This window comes from Pseudochaenichthys georgianus, chromosome 1, assembly GCF_902827115.2.
Source record: "Pseudochaenichthys georgianus chromosome 1, fPseGeo1.2, whole genome shotgun sequence".
Taxonomy (NCBI): Eukaryota; Metazoa; Chordata; class Actinopteri; order Perciformes; family Channichthyidae; genus Pseudochaenichthys; species Pseudochaenichthys georgianus.
In genome coordinates, this window is record NC_047503.1 from 39906127 (window position 1) to 39919731 (window position 13605).

General features: G+C 42.8%; 1 protein-coding gene across 2 annotated transcripts; it reads left to right on the forward strand.

Annotated features, from left to right (window-relative positions):
- The first annotated feature begins 808 nt into the window (after nt 1-808).
- Nucleotides 809-12840, forward strand: dkk2 (dickkopf WNT signaling pathway inhibitor 2). 2 transcript variants are annotated; one of them, XM_034092915.2, is made up of 4 exons: nt 809-1308; nt 10077-10230; nt 11331-11462; nt 12577-12840. In XM_034092915.2, exons 1-4 carry the CDS (start codon nt 1111-1113, stop codon nt 12825-12827), a joined length of 735 nt encoding a protein of 244 aa, XP_033948806.1. In that variant the 5' UTR covers nt 809-1110; the 3' UTR covers nt 12828-12840. The 2 variants fall into 2 exon arrangements, with proteins under 2 accessions (XP_033948806.1, XP_033948815.1); XM_034092924.2 differs by having other exon boundaries at nt 10080-10230.
- Nucleotides 12841-13605: the final 765 nt, after the last annotated feature.

A 13605-nucleotide genomic window follows, 5' to 3' on the forward strand; every position in this document is an offset into this window, starting at 1 on the left:
GCTAAAGAAAAGGGATTAAATCAGCAACAAGAATTATCTCCAGTGTGTCCCATGTCCTAAATGCATTTTTTCTTTTTCGAAATCATAGGCTTTACCTGCGTGAAACTGAAAGAGTTCATTGTACCAGCACATAGCCAACATGAATATAACTTATCCTGATACAAGACTCAAACAAAGGACTCTCTATAATACTTATATCACTAACTTTATCACCATTGGCATTCCTTGCATCATGAGGGAAGCCTTTCCCACAGAGGGAAAACAATGGTTATCAAATAGTTAACAAAAAAAAAATGCTATGTTATTCGGGAATGCTGGTTAAATGGACCCTGGACCGCCTCTTGCTTATTTAAATGTCCCATTGGTCAGGACATCAATCTGGACTAAGTAATGAGGAGTTTTGCTTTTGAGGTGGCCTTAGTGGGATATTTAAGATGTTACAGTTATAATCACTACAGGTAACAATTTCCTAAACACAAATCCATTCTTGTGATAACGTAAAATGATCCACGTTACCTACAAACTCTCTTTAAAGCAGCACCACTCTGACTTTTCCCGTTTCCTACGCGCCCATCAGCCTCGCAGTAAAAAGGGTCAAGCGCCCAGTTAAAATACACAGTGTATAATTTTATAGCCTTTTCCCAACGGGGCTCCTGGTGCCGGTGTCGAGACGACAATGTGCAAGCAGCAGTGCCGCGCACAGATCAGTTTCATTCTTTGTCAGTTGTCAATAGGGGCGGAGGAAGCAAACTCATTAGATCCTATAAAAAGAAAGTATCCGAGATCATAAAACACCCGGCTGCAGGACTAAGTGCTCACTCACAGCCAGACGGAGACAGGGGAGGAAACCTCTTGTCAAGTTTCTCTCTGACCCTCAGAGCATCAGCATTTTAACAGATCCGCTTCTTCGTTGTTTCCCTCCTACACTGGGCTCTCAGATAACTGTGTCGATGGCAGCCATTCTTCTGAATAACTGATTTTCATCATCATCAACACTCTCTGTATTGCGTAACGCATGGACACTGACAGTGCGCACACTTGTCATTTAGAAACTAAGATTATTCAAGTCCTTTTTTTCTCTTTTTAGTATATTTACGTTGATTTTCAAGGATGCTCGTCCTAACTTGGAATAGATGCTGTGTTGTGGTGTTTCTCGTCGCTTCACTGAAGACGGGGACATCCCAGGTATCAGAGGCGCGTCCAAAGGCGAACTTAATCAAGCCAGCTCTGTCGGAAGAGTCACCGACACCGGCTACAAACCGCACTGCTCACATCGGGATCACCAAGAAACACAACGTCCTTGCACAGGTACATTTCATTATTTCATTATCTGAGGATGTATGGTTGGATATGCCAGCAGTACATTTACGCAGCCTTCATTTGGTTAACATGATTAGCAGCAGTGGAATAATTAATACTAGTGGTACAGTAATAATACGTCCAAAAAGTAGTGTTAACTTATTATAATAAGCATAACAAGAAAGAAGAACAGTTTCCCCCTTTGTAAATCACAATATCAGTATGCCGTGGATATAGAGAAGTGCATACTTGTGCGAATCCTCTTCAAAACTGTTGTTATGATGGATCTTGAGGTGTGTAAGCAAAGTAGCCCTATGCCTTAAAAGAGCTTTCTCACGTGTGAATCGTTATTGGAAATTGCAGGGATTGGACCCCTCATAAACCCTAATTGCCTTTCAGACCTGACGCCACAGTCGCACTTCAACAGTAAATCATCAATGCCAGCAGAAATGTGAGAAAAATGTAACACTTAGGGTAATTTTCTGTCTGGGTCTTAGTGTCATTAAAGTGGTCCAGACGCTTGCTGGGATTATGAGATTCTTACTGTGGGGCCTCTGAGGGATACTCTTACCAACCACTTAATACCCACTCAAAGTGATAAATTCCTGCTGTTTCAACAAAGTGCCATATTACTGTAGTTTGACAGCAAATGTGGGATCAAAAAAAATTAAAGATTTGGCACGCTTTATTCTGGCAAAAGTAACAAGTTGTGAACATTATGAGTGACTTTTATCAAGTGAGGAATTAGAGCTGTTCATGTATTGCTTGGCCGGAAAAGCAAAGTTCTCCAAGGCTCCAAATCTTTCCAATAAGTGAATATTTTTGATAAATTTTTTGGAGAGGTGAACTTATACTAATGTGGAAAAGAAACATGACACATCAGTCAAACAAAAAACTGACAAATGCCAAGTGGTCTTCATCTCCTAGATAGATAACCACTAACTTTGCATTTTAATTAAACATCAGAGTATCTTTTTGAGCAGCAGATGGCACTGCCACATCTCCACCAGGTCTCTCAGCACACTGACACAGCTGATTACTCTTCTCCTTATGCATTTTTCCTGCCTGATGGTCTCACCCTCTAACTCGTGTTGACATGTGGCCGTTGAACTGTCTGTTGTATGACTTGCAGTGGTGATAGTGTTGGGTATCTGTGAAGCGCGTAGTGCTGAGAGCAGCGCTCTGACATCCAGCTCAGGCAGCAGAAATGATGGAAAAGCCACTTTCTCTCCTCTGTGGAGACCCAACCTCAAGCAAACCCTGCCAGACCTCAATTTGAACGCCTGCTTACATCTTTACCATTGCAATAATGTGGAGCGGTTTGGAAAAGTGGAATGAGGGGAACCGATATATGTGTGCAGAGACCACCACACTGTTACAAAATGTCATCGTGCAGTGTGTCCAATAGCAGTGTGGCGAATAGCATTTATGGCAGGAGAGGGATATGTATTTGTGTGTGTGTGTGTGTGTGTGTGTGTGTGTGTGTGTGTGTGTGTGTGTGTGTGTGTGTGTGTGTGTGTGTGTGTGTGTGTGTGTGTGTGTGTGTGTGTGTGTGTGTGTGTGTGTGTGTGTGTGTGTGTTCTGTATGCCAAGAGGTTTTCCAGAGTTGTAAAGTAACAGCCACAGCTCAGCCTTGGCCAGATATGCGGCTTGACGCTGGCAGGCAAACTGCACTGACCTTCTGCATCTCCTCATATTCAGTGGCCATTTATGAGCCGAATAAATCAATGATAACAAGTCTGCTCTCTTCATGAGGCTGTAATAGCAGAGTGAGGCATATATTTAGTCTAGGAGTGATCACAGGGAGTATATAACTGCAATTACTCTACCTTAGATTTTTTAATTATAAGAAATGCACTGAGCAGGTTGCACAGCACCAAACGGCTCATCACTGAGACGCTTTCTCTCTGAAGTGGTTCACAGAAGGCACCCTCACATATTTTTCAACTTCGTCTGATTTTGTGAAGTGATTACTGCTGATTAAGGCTTGGGTGTACGTTTGGAAAATGGGCATGCATCAACTCAAATGTCTCCTCTGGCATTTGCATTATGAGGAAACCTCAGAGTTGATATCTACGATGTTTGGTCGGTGGATGCTGGTTGTTTACATTTGTAAGAAATAGTTGTTTACTAAACCTTGGGAGACATTACAGTGGTTTCCAGATTTGACATATGCCAGTTTGCCAGTTTTGTGAGTGATCATCTCAATATATGACCCTTTTTTCAGTCTGCAGTCAAACACAGATATATAACCGTTCCACACCATGTAAGGCATCTCTTTCTCTGACAGTTAAGTTTACAATTACAAGACATCTCTCCAATAATCGCCCTCATGTTTAAATGCGGCAAGTGATCGAGTCCAGCCACCCGGTGGAGAGGAGCCGCTGAAGCAGGAAACAAGGGTGTAATTTGTGTTTTTAGTCATCAAATTAGAGCCGCTTCTCAAAGCTGTCGGTTGTTTGACAGCTTAATGTGCTTTTATTTCCTGGTGCTGCTGACGGCTTTGGGCGATACGGCTTACATTAATCACACACTAACCAGGCTCGGGGTTTGGCTTTCCCTCGGCGTGGTTCAGTTTGGGAAAATTGCTTTCCAGTTGTCCGACCCTGTTCACATCATCCTGTCTCGAGTGAAACCGACAAAACCGAAATGTACGCCTTTAAGACCTTGACTGCCGCCGCTCGTGGGTGGCGCTGTTGGATCCTTGGAAGAGAACCAACAGAAACGGATAGCACAGGCTCCCCACTGTGACCTCTGAACCCACAGGGGAGCCGACGGCGTGGCGGCATTCATGCGGTACTCAACTCTGCTTTATTTAATTCAACACAGAGATGACTTTAATAAGCCATCTCTGAAGCCTGTAAACGTAGAGCCTCGTCCTTTCCCTTTCCCTCAGCCCTGCCTGCCCCCTAACCTGTTTGGGGATCCTAATGAGCTGAGAAAAGAGGTGTGAGTGCTTGTTAGCGCTCGGCTCCGTTTGTGCTTCAGTCCCTCGTCCCGTGGCCTTTGCAGTCTGCGGGTCCCTCGGGTGCTGTGAGGGCCGTGCACTGGAGCCATTAGGGGTCTCATGTGGAAAGTCACTTCATTGAAATTGGACCTGTTAATGAGAGAGGCGACCTGGGCACCTCTCATTCCACAGGATTACACCTTTTAGAGCAGCCCACTTGCTAGAATAGCATACTTTCCCCCTTTCCTTTGATATTCTTTGAAGAGCGCAGTCCTGTAGGCTGGCTGTGTGCCTCTCTTTGTGTCCGATGAATAAGATCAACCCAGAATGTATACTTAACTTAAGGAAAGCCTAGTTTTTGGAGAGTTTGGATTCTAGCACTCAAAGGGACATGCCCATAAACACATGTGTTTTGAGTGATGAAAGACGCCAAGCTGCGTTTCAAGACATGGTTTGTACGAGTGACTTGTGTGCAGCCATCCCTATGTTATCTGATACTGCCTGTCTGTGCTTTCAGGGCATATGAAGTTTGTTTATCCAGTGACATCGTTTATTTGACTCTGTAAGGCCCCTGCCAGTCATTAACACCATTCACTGTTTCAGGTTAGTGTCTGAATTCTGAAGGTCAAGGGCAAGCATGAGCTCAACCTGTGCTGAGTGTTTGATCCTTTTTTTACTTTGGATTTGGTGTACTTTGTTCTTTAATATTTTTGGTTAGATATAAACAATGCAAGACAATACTTATGAACTGCTGTTATTGTTAAGGCAGTAGCTCATCATATACATTCAGTAAAGGGACTGGATGGAAATGATTATGGTGCTAAAGGGGTTCAGAAAAGAGGACAGCCTAAGTACTTTTCTCTCAAAAGAAAGTCTTAACTTGCTGTTTCTTAGTTAAACACGCACTTTCCTGTTTGGTTGTAAATCCTTGCGAAGAAAATACTGTTTATGAGGTGACAATATCCTGGCTTAAATGTGGTTAGAGGACTTTCATTGTCATGGTTAAACAAAGTTAAACAATGTACCAATTAACTTTAAGTTATATTTCTTCTGCCTTTTTTGTTTGGACCATGTTGCAATGTCTTTGTGAGTCTGTAGAAGAGTTCAAAGAAAAGCACTCCTCTTGGAAAGGGCCTTGTTGTGTTTTTGTACAAAGTGAAACATACTATCCGAACCCCTTCACCATGTCTGCATTTTAAACCCTCAAACTCCAATACTTTGTGTTATTTCTATGCATTACACTTCCAAATCATTATATCAGCACTTTGGAATGACTCCACCAAGGTAAATAAGGGACCTTAGACCAGTGGTAAGGGTTCAAAGCCCTGTATATCCGGCAGTAAATCCCTTGTAGATTGTTGCTCCTTCAAAGTTCCTCTTCAAAGCCGCAGCGCTTCACCAGCACGAGGGCAGCACGAGACAGGGCCGGGGGCTTCCTCTGTCTGTCTCTGCCTTTATCGTCCCACCAGCATACCAAGAGAGGCTGCAGAGTACACCGTCTTCATCCCACTTCCTGCGCAGGATCCAGGGCTGTGCTTTTATGTGCGAGAGCTGTTGAAGGGAAAATAAGGGAGCAACAGAAGAAAAAAAAAGATGTGAGATAAATGAGATGCATCCAAATGGAGCTTCATCCCTCAGAAGACGCGAATGAGGCGTTTTAAAACATGACAAGATAAGGCGAGATTATCAGCTGCGATTTGAGGGTCTCGTTGGGTTTCAAAGGGCCGTGTCTTCCAGTTTGAAGAGGTGATCGACTGTGTTTCTGCTTCTGCCCTTAACATATGCACTGCAGTCAATGCAAGCAGCTGGCCAAAAGACAGAGGAGCCGGAGGGGGGGGGGGGGGGGGGGGGGTATGAAGTACTTCTGCATGTTCTCGGGCCCATTTGTCTTCATATTTAGATAGCAGCACATTTTTCATGTCACGGAAAAAAACTCCCACCTCAGTGTTTTGAACTTGAGACCATATTTTGAGCATATTTCTCTCCTCAGCTGTGATCACCCAACAGTGCGTGGTGATGTACATGCTCCTCTTAATGAGCAGTTGACACCAGAACAAGCAGTTGACACAATAACAGGCTGATGAGGTGGAACATGAGGTGCTCATGACATAAGAACAAGAAGGAACTTAGATTTGTCTCTGAGTGGAGTAAAGTCCATCTGCTGAGAAATACCTTGACATGTGGTTCAAAGCTTTCAAAAGTACACCTTGAGTTTGCTTTCTTGCTAATAGTCGGATTAGAAGATCAATACAGTGCTTGTGTCTGTGTGTTAGAAACAGGGCGAGAGCCAGGGGGCGAATAGCTTTACTTAGCATAAAGAGCTCCTCGAAATATTACTAGTTGAACTTAAAACCTGTACTGATTTTAACTCGTTTTCTTATGGTGCAAAAAAAATGATATTAAGCAACCAGTCGTGCCAACATTAATTACACTGTAATCTGAGTTTTTTTCATTTGAACTGGATTGTCATACGATATATTAGATGTTTCATTTAAGTGTATTTGAAGTGTACTAAGTATTATGTTCGTAACCTGTATTTAAATCAGGCTTTTAATTATTTGAGTGACCGAGATCATGTAAGTGTATTTCAAGTGTACTATGTATTCATGTATTGAGCTGTACTTGAATCAGGTTTTAAAATGTGTGACTGATAGAGATCATGCAATGTTATTATGTGTTTATTGATTGTTATGAACCTGCCTGAGGACCACAGACGGACATTAGCTATTAGCTATAATCTGGCATATTGCATCTCTTCTCTTTGCTGAGATTCATGTTTTTGTATGCATGGTCCTTCTATAAATAAATACATATATATATAATTAAGACCTTATTTATATTGTTGGTTTAATTTCTACGCCCAAAGTCGGTTTAAAAAAAATGGAAAGGGTTGGTTTTAAATGGAGCTGTAACTTTATTGCGCAGGAACATTGAGAACAATCGGTATCAATATTCTTAACCGACTTTCTACAAGAAAGCCAAAGGCACACTACTCCGGTAATTAATAATATTGTTCATTTTGGATTTCTTTTTGTGAACGAGCGCCTATGTTAGGGCTTCTCAGTGAATTAATGTTGCACACAAATAAAGTTATAGGGAGGGAGCTTTAAAAAAGGAAAAGTGAAATTGCTGGATTCTATACTCTTCCCACAATGCAGCTTGATGGCGTCCATACAGTATTTGTTCCTACCTGCCTTGCCAACAACCATTTATTTCAAACCCCCGGATGAATCGTTATACCCCAAAGCCAAGACAACCCTACTTACATCAATAGTTATTTTCCTCCACAGAAGACAATGCATTTATTGAAAAGTTCTCCCCATGACTGGTCTTCACGTGTACGATCGGAGGAGAGAACTGCTCTGAACACAGTAGTAATCAACACATTTAGAATGCATCAAACACCTGGGCTTTACTTTCATCAACACATTAAGCATCTGCATCGTGGCAATGTGTCATAATGATGGATGAGGATTCAGTTCAATATTCACTGCTCATTCTTCTACGTCTGTATCATTGCCTCCATGTGTTTCCAGCCTGAGAAAGTCTGCATGGCATTCGTCCAACAACTCTAATCTTGTTCACTTTCTGAAGCATGTTGAGAAACAACTTCTAATGTGCTGAAATATTGATTGTGTTGATAGAACATGTGGCGTACGGTCATTATTGTTGTTGTGGGCACGGCAGCCCCTCTCCGCTGGCCGTCATAAACCCAAAAGGAGTTTCCTTTTTATTGTGGCTGAAATTATAATTTATAATCTTTCTTGTTCATCCTCATGTTTATTGTTCCATGTTTGTCAGTGGTAAGTAAGCCACGTTAAATCGGATCTGTCAGTAAGTACCAGCTCCATTGGGATGTGGTGCTGGTCGTGGTGTGCCAGCCGAACATGTTGTTCTAATGTCGGTCGACACGGGATATTATTTATTTTCACAGCCACAATGTAATCCTGTCAATTTCCACTGATCTGCATGTTTGAATAGTTGTCCATCCATTGCAAAAACAAATCCATATCGTAGAAAGCATACGGTTTAAAATACTTAGAGGCTTTGCAGCAATAGGGAAAACCCAGTGACCTGCCTGAGCGGCTTTGCGTCTCGCCCAAGTGGACTTGAACCTGCGTTCGGGTGTTTTCGCGTAGCTCTTGAGGAATTCAGTGACATGTCTTGCATAACTAATTTACAACAAACACTATTGTTCCTTCTCCAAAACGAACGGGGGCAGTTCTTGCATGTGTGCGGAATTCCAGTCAAACTTCCCATCGGTGCACGGCTGCACGCGCTTGCTATGGAAAAAAGGAGCTTGGCCTTAATTGTACTTCTCGCTGCTGGTGACAGTGGTTGTTTTTGCTAAAGTGGTCATTTCACTGCACTTACGGTAAAGCCTTAAAAGTTATTCGTGTGTCCAGCTGGACAACAGAATGTCCCAACCTCTCAGAAAGAGCAAAAACAAAGCCAGATTGAATATGAAGGAGTATGATGAGCTGCAGTAATTGCCCCTCAATTATGTCTGTCGACTCGTTAACCCTCTGAACGCTTTGAGAGAAACTGAGAGAAATTGAAGTGGTTTGGAAATTGTAATCGCGCTATTGTCTGGGACCTGAACCAAATGACCACTTTACATGACTCTAAGTGCAGACATGTTAATCCCTACAGCATGTCGTCCTCTCAAATTGAATGCAAAGGGACCACAGCCTGTAGTCAGTTTATCCAAAGCAAACCAGCAACATCTTTTCTTACTCATCCTCAATAGTATTTCGAGAGTTATTAGTTCATCTTCCAAGTTTTCAGATCTCTGCATGCTGCTGAGACTTCTGTCACCACCTCATTTGGTTCAGATGTCAAACACATGTTCAAAAGGACACGAAGAGATGGCATAGAAACCTTAAACACAAAGTCACTCTTACAGTAACTTCAATGACATCTTCAAGGTTTCCCTTAGTAACGAATATAACAATCTTCTCTTGATATTATCTGATTGTCTGCCTCCTTGATCAAATTCTATCTGGTAAAAGTAAGATGTGGACTTTTCCTACATGATGACTTGAATTTAAGTTGAGTTTTTTCCCAAGCTCCCGTTTTTGGTCTCTTTAAAGACTTCTAACTCAAGCATAACATGAGTTTTATTTGGCTTGTTAACAGCTACAATTTAACTTTTGCGACCTGAGGTGCACGGTGTAACTGTGGTGCTTGGAATGGAATTAGAAGGAATGTTACTGTGTTAGGTCTGGGAAAGTCGCGGTTTACAGAGTTGTGCATGACCAACACAATACACAATGTGCCTCCTCTGTAACCACGGTGAGCGCTCTGATAATCTGGTAGACATTTTGTAATCATTGCAAATCAGAGATCACACACGACAACACATAACATGCCACATTTAATCAAATACATTTAGGGGGATACAACACATGGGTTTGCCGATCAGATGATCTAATGCCCAATAAAAGGGGACATTTTTATGATATTAGATGTTGAACAGCCCTTTTTTACACTCATGCTCAGTCACGTTGTTTTATGACTTGGAGGAAAGTTTATCAATGTCAAATATCAAAGGCAACACTTTTTATATCATATATAAAGCACATTTTGAAATAGACCTGCTCATGCTTGCTAAAATAAAACAAAATGTAACTTCACATTGTGACATGCACTTGTTTAATATATTCTGAACATATGGATGATTCTACTGCCACCACATTGTCACACTTTGCACTTATTCACTTACATCTCAAAGCTGTTAATTGTTTTTTGAAATCACAGATATTTTTAAGACAAATGTATGCTTATAAAAGTCAAGTCAATTCATGAAGTAAAGGCATCTTGTCCTCAGCAGGTGTACCCATGCAGCAACGATAAGGAGTGCAGCGTGGGGAGCTACTGCCACAGCCCTCAGCAGTCTCCCCCCCGCTGCCTCAACTGCCGCAGGAGGAAGAAGCGCTGCCACCGAGACGCCATGTGCTGTCCTGGGAACCGCTGCAGCAACTGTACGTACCTCACACACACACACACACACACACACACACACACACACACACACACACACACACACACACACACACACACACACACACACACACACGCACACACGCACACACACGCACACGCACACACACACACACACACACACACACACACACACACACACACACACACACCACGCACACGCACACACATACACACACACACACATACCATGTAGACATCACTTCAGGGGACATTACATTGACTTACATGCATTTCCTAGAGACTTATCCTAACCTTAACCATAACCAACACATGCCTAACCCTTACCCTTAACCTTAAACCTAACCAAGTCTTCACCCTAAAATTAATGATCCCCCTTATGGGGACCTCCGATTTGTCCCCATAAGGGAGGCGAGTCCCCACACATGACTATGTAAACAGATGTAGGTCCCCACAAGTATAGTAATGCTAGTCCACACACACACACACACACACACACACACACACACACACACACACACACACACACACACACACACACACACACACACACACACACACACACACACACACACACACACACACACACACACACACACACACACACACACACACACACACACACACACACACACACACACACACACACACATTTTCAAAGCATATCAGGTTGGGTTATGTTGTGACTGCAGGGTACGAGTCAGACATTTGATTTCTTTTGCAGATATTCTGGAAAAAGTGACTGCTTCCAAAAGACTGAATCAAAGACATTTAAGTAATGTTTAACACATGCTTTCAGACAGAAACAAGAAGTGTAGCTGAATTGATGACCAGAGGTTAGGAGTCATTGGTCTCATTTATGAAGAAAGTGTTTGTGTGCAGAACCTCTAGGAAACGGTTGTTTGTTTTAAAGTGACATATCTGTCCAAACATTTGCAGTTAATCCCCTTGAAAAGCCACACTTAGCAATCCCTAACCCACACTATTTGACCATACTACCATATTGACTTTAACCTGGTTGGCCATTAGGTGGAATCATATTCTATGTAGTGTCTTGACAAAGAAAGCAGCGTTGCTCTTGCTTTCTGTGATGTTTGATCCCTTATTTTTCTGTCTGCAGTTATTTGCGTGCCTATCTCCGAGAGCGTTCTCTCACCTCACATCTCAGCGTTAGACGAGCATAACACGCTCTCCACCAAAGACCAGAGCTGGAGGAAGAATGGAAATCCGCACACTAAGCACTCTCTCAAAGGTGAGGTTTATGTTTAAAACATGTCCACTGGAAACCCTTCCCTCTCCACACACTGGCCCGTTTGTTTTCTCTCTCAGCTTTGCTGCTGTTGAATCTTTTTGTTGTTCCCTGTCTGCATGTCCAACAGAGTTCATGGTTGACGCCAATCCACAAACTATGTTGATAATTACAGCTCGGCTCATGTGTCAGTGTCTGTGAGCGTGGAGCGCAGCGTGGGGAGTCGAGCAGTAACCACAATGCGAGAGCTGTTTCTGCACCTACACTTGCATTGACAGCACACAAGTGAAAACCACAGAATGCAGGTTTGGCATGATTATAGCTAATAACTCCCTCAGCCCCCTGCTTAGCGTTCATGTCACCATTTAAGTTATTGTAAAGGGCCCATCCATAAAGCAATAGGTTTAATGAGACACTTAAATTACTCAACTCTAAATGCACCCTCAAGACAGCAGGCTGCGATGCTAAAAGCAATGTGAAAATTGCAGCACTACTTAAAGTTGCTATAAATGAGCGCATTTACTTTTATCAGGCTTGACTCACTGTGCCTATACTTATAACATTATAGTGGGATTATACAAGCTGTTGTTTAAGAGAACGGCAGTGGTGTTAAAGCAATGAACAACAGTCGGGTTTAGCAGTCCCTCACGCTGAGGATTCAAACGTTATATTTAGATAACTAATCAAATATGGATTGAGTGGTTTGTGGATTGATGCTTTTGACTGGAGGCGGGATATTGACTAACTTACACTATGCATAAGAGCAATGGTAACATCCAGCCTAGCCCAGAATATTATATGTAAACCAGATGGGACAATATGGTAAGCACACAGAATACATTTAAATGTTGTTAAACATGTCCACACATAATGCAATAAGAAAACAAATGTATGGAATCTTTATGGAAAACAGCTTGTCAAACAATACTCATACATTTCCTGTGCTTTATAATCTGAATCACGATCACAGCCAAACTCCAAGACGCTGGGCGAGTTCTCAAAGTTCTTTCATGTCTCTGATTAAGCATTTGTTTAATGTCAACGTGTCAACAGTTTGTAGATCTTTTGTTTGCTGGTTCTCCGCTGATCAGTGCCGTTTACTGTCGTCCTCTGTTAGGACACGAGGGCGACCCGTGCCTGCGTTCCTCCGACTGCTCGGAGGGCTACTGCTGCGCCCGCCATTTCTGGACCAAAATCTGCAAGCCGGTGCTGAGGCAGGGGGAGGTCTGCACCAAGCAGAGGAAGAAAGGCTCCCACGGCCTGGAGATCTTCCAGCGCTGCGACTGTGCCAAGGGCCTTTCCTGCAAGGTGTGGAAAGACGCCACCTCATCGTCCAAGTCCAGGCTCCACATGTGCCAGAAGATCTGAAGCGGGGGGGGGGGGGGGGTGCTCTGTCTCCATCTGCCAAGGAAGGTTTCTTAAAGGACGGGTTGTGGCGGTTTTGAAAAGGAGAAAAAGACAGAGACTAACAAGAGACAGAACAAACGGTGTGGGTTTCAGCTCGCTGTTCGGCAAGCAGGGAGTGAATGGGATTTGCTTTAATGTGTCTGCTGCGAGCGCTCCATCCCTGCACCCATATACACACACACAAGCACACACACACTCACACACACACACACTCAGCATGGGTTTGTGATCAATGAGCTCATGTTGTTGTTGCACACAAATACATATATTTTTGTACACTCGGGACATTCAGGGAGCCACAAAGTTAGCCAGTAGCTGTGATAGGTGAGGACCTTTTTTTAGATGGAGGCCTCAGGGGTAGCAGTCTTTCATTAAACTTCCACTTGTATAAATAAGACAGAAAAACAATTAACAGACAAGCCATCTTTTTTACTGCACAGTAAATGCTTTACCGGCCTCCAAAGATCTGATGTGTGATGTCCTGTGTCTCAATGCTGGATCCGACATCGTTTGTTATCTGTTTCGTCAGAATTTCAATATCTTGTTTGTTTTTGAGTCTTGCGGAATTTAGCTATTTATATGCAGGACATTTACAAACAGTAACAAAGTCCAGACCCACGAAATACCAGTCATATCATATGAGGAACTAATTGCATACACTCTTCACTTCAGAGCTTGACTTGTGTTACAGCATACGGAGACTTCAATGCCACACATGATGCTCTTAAACCAAAGAATG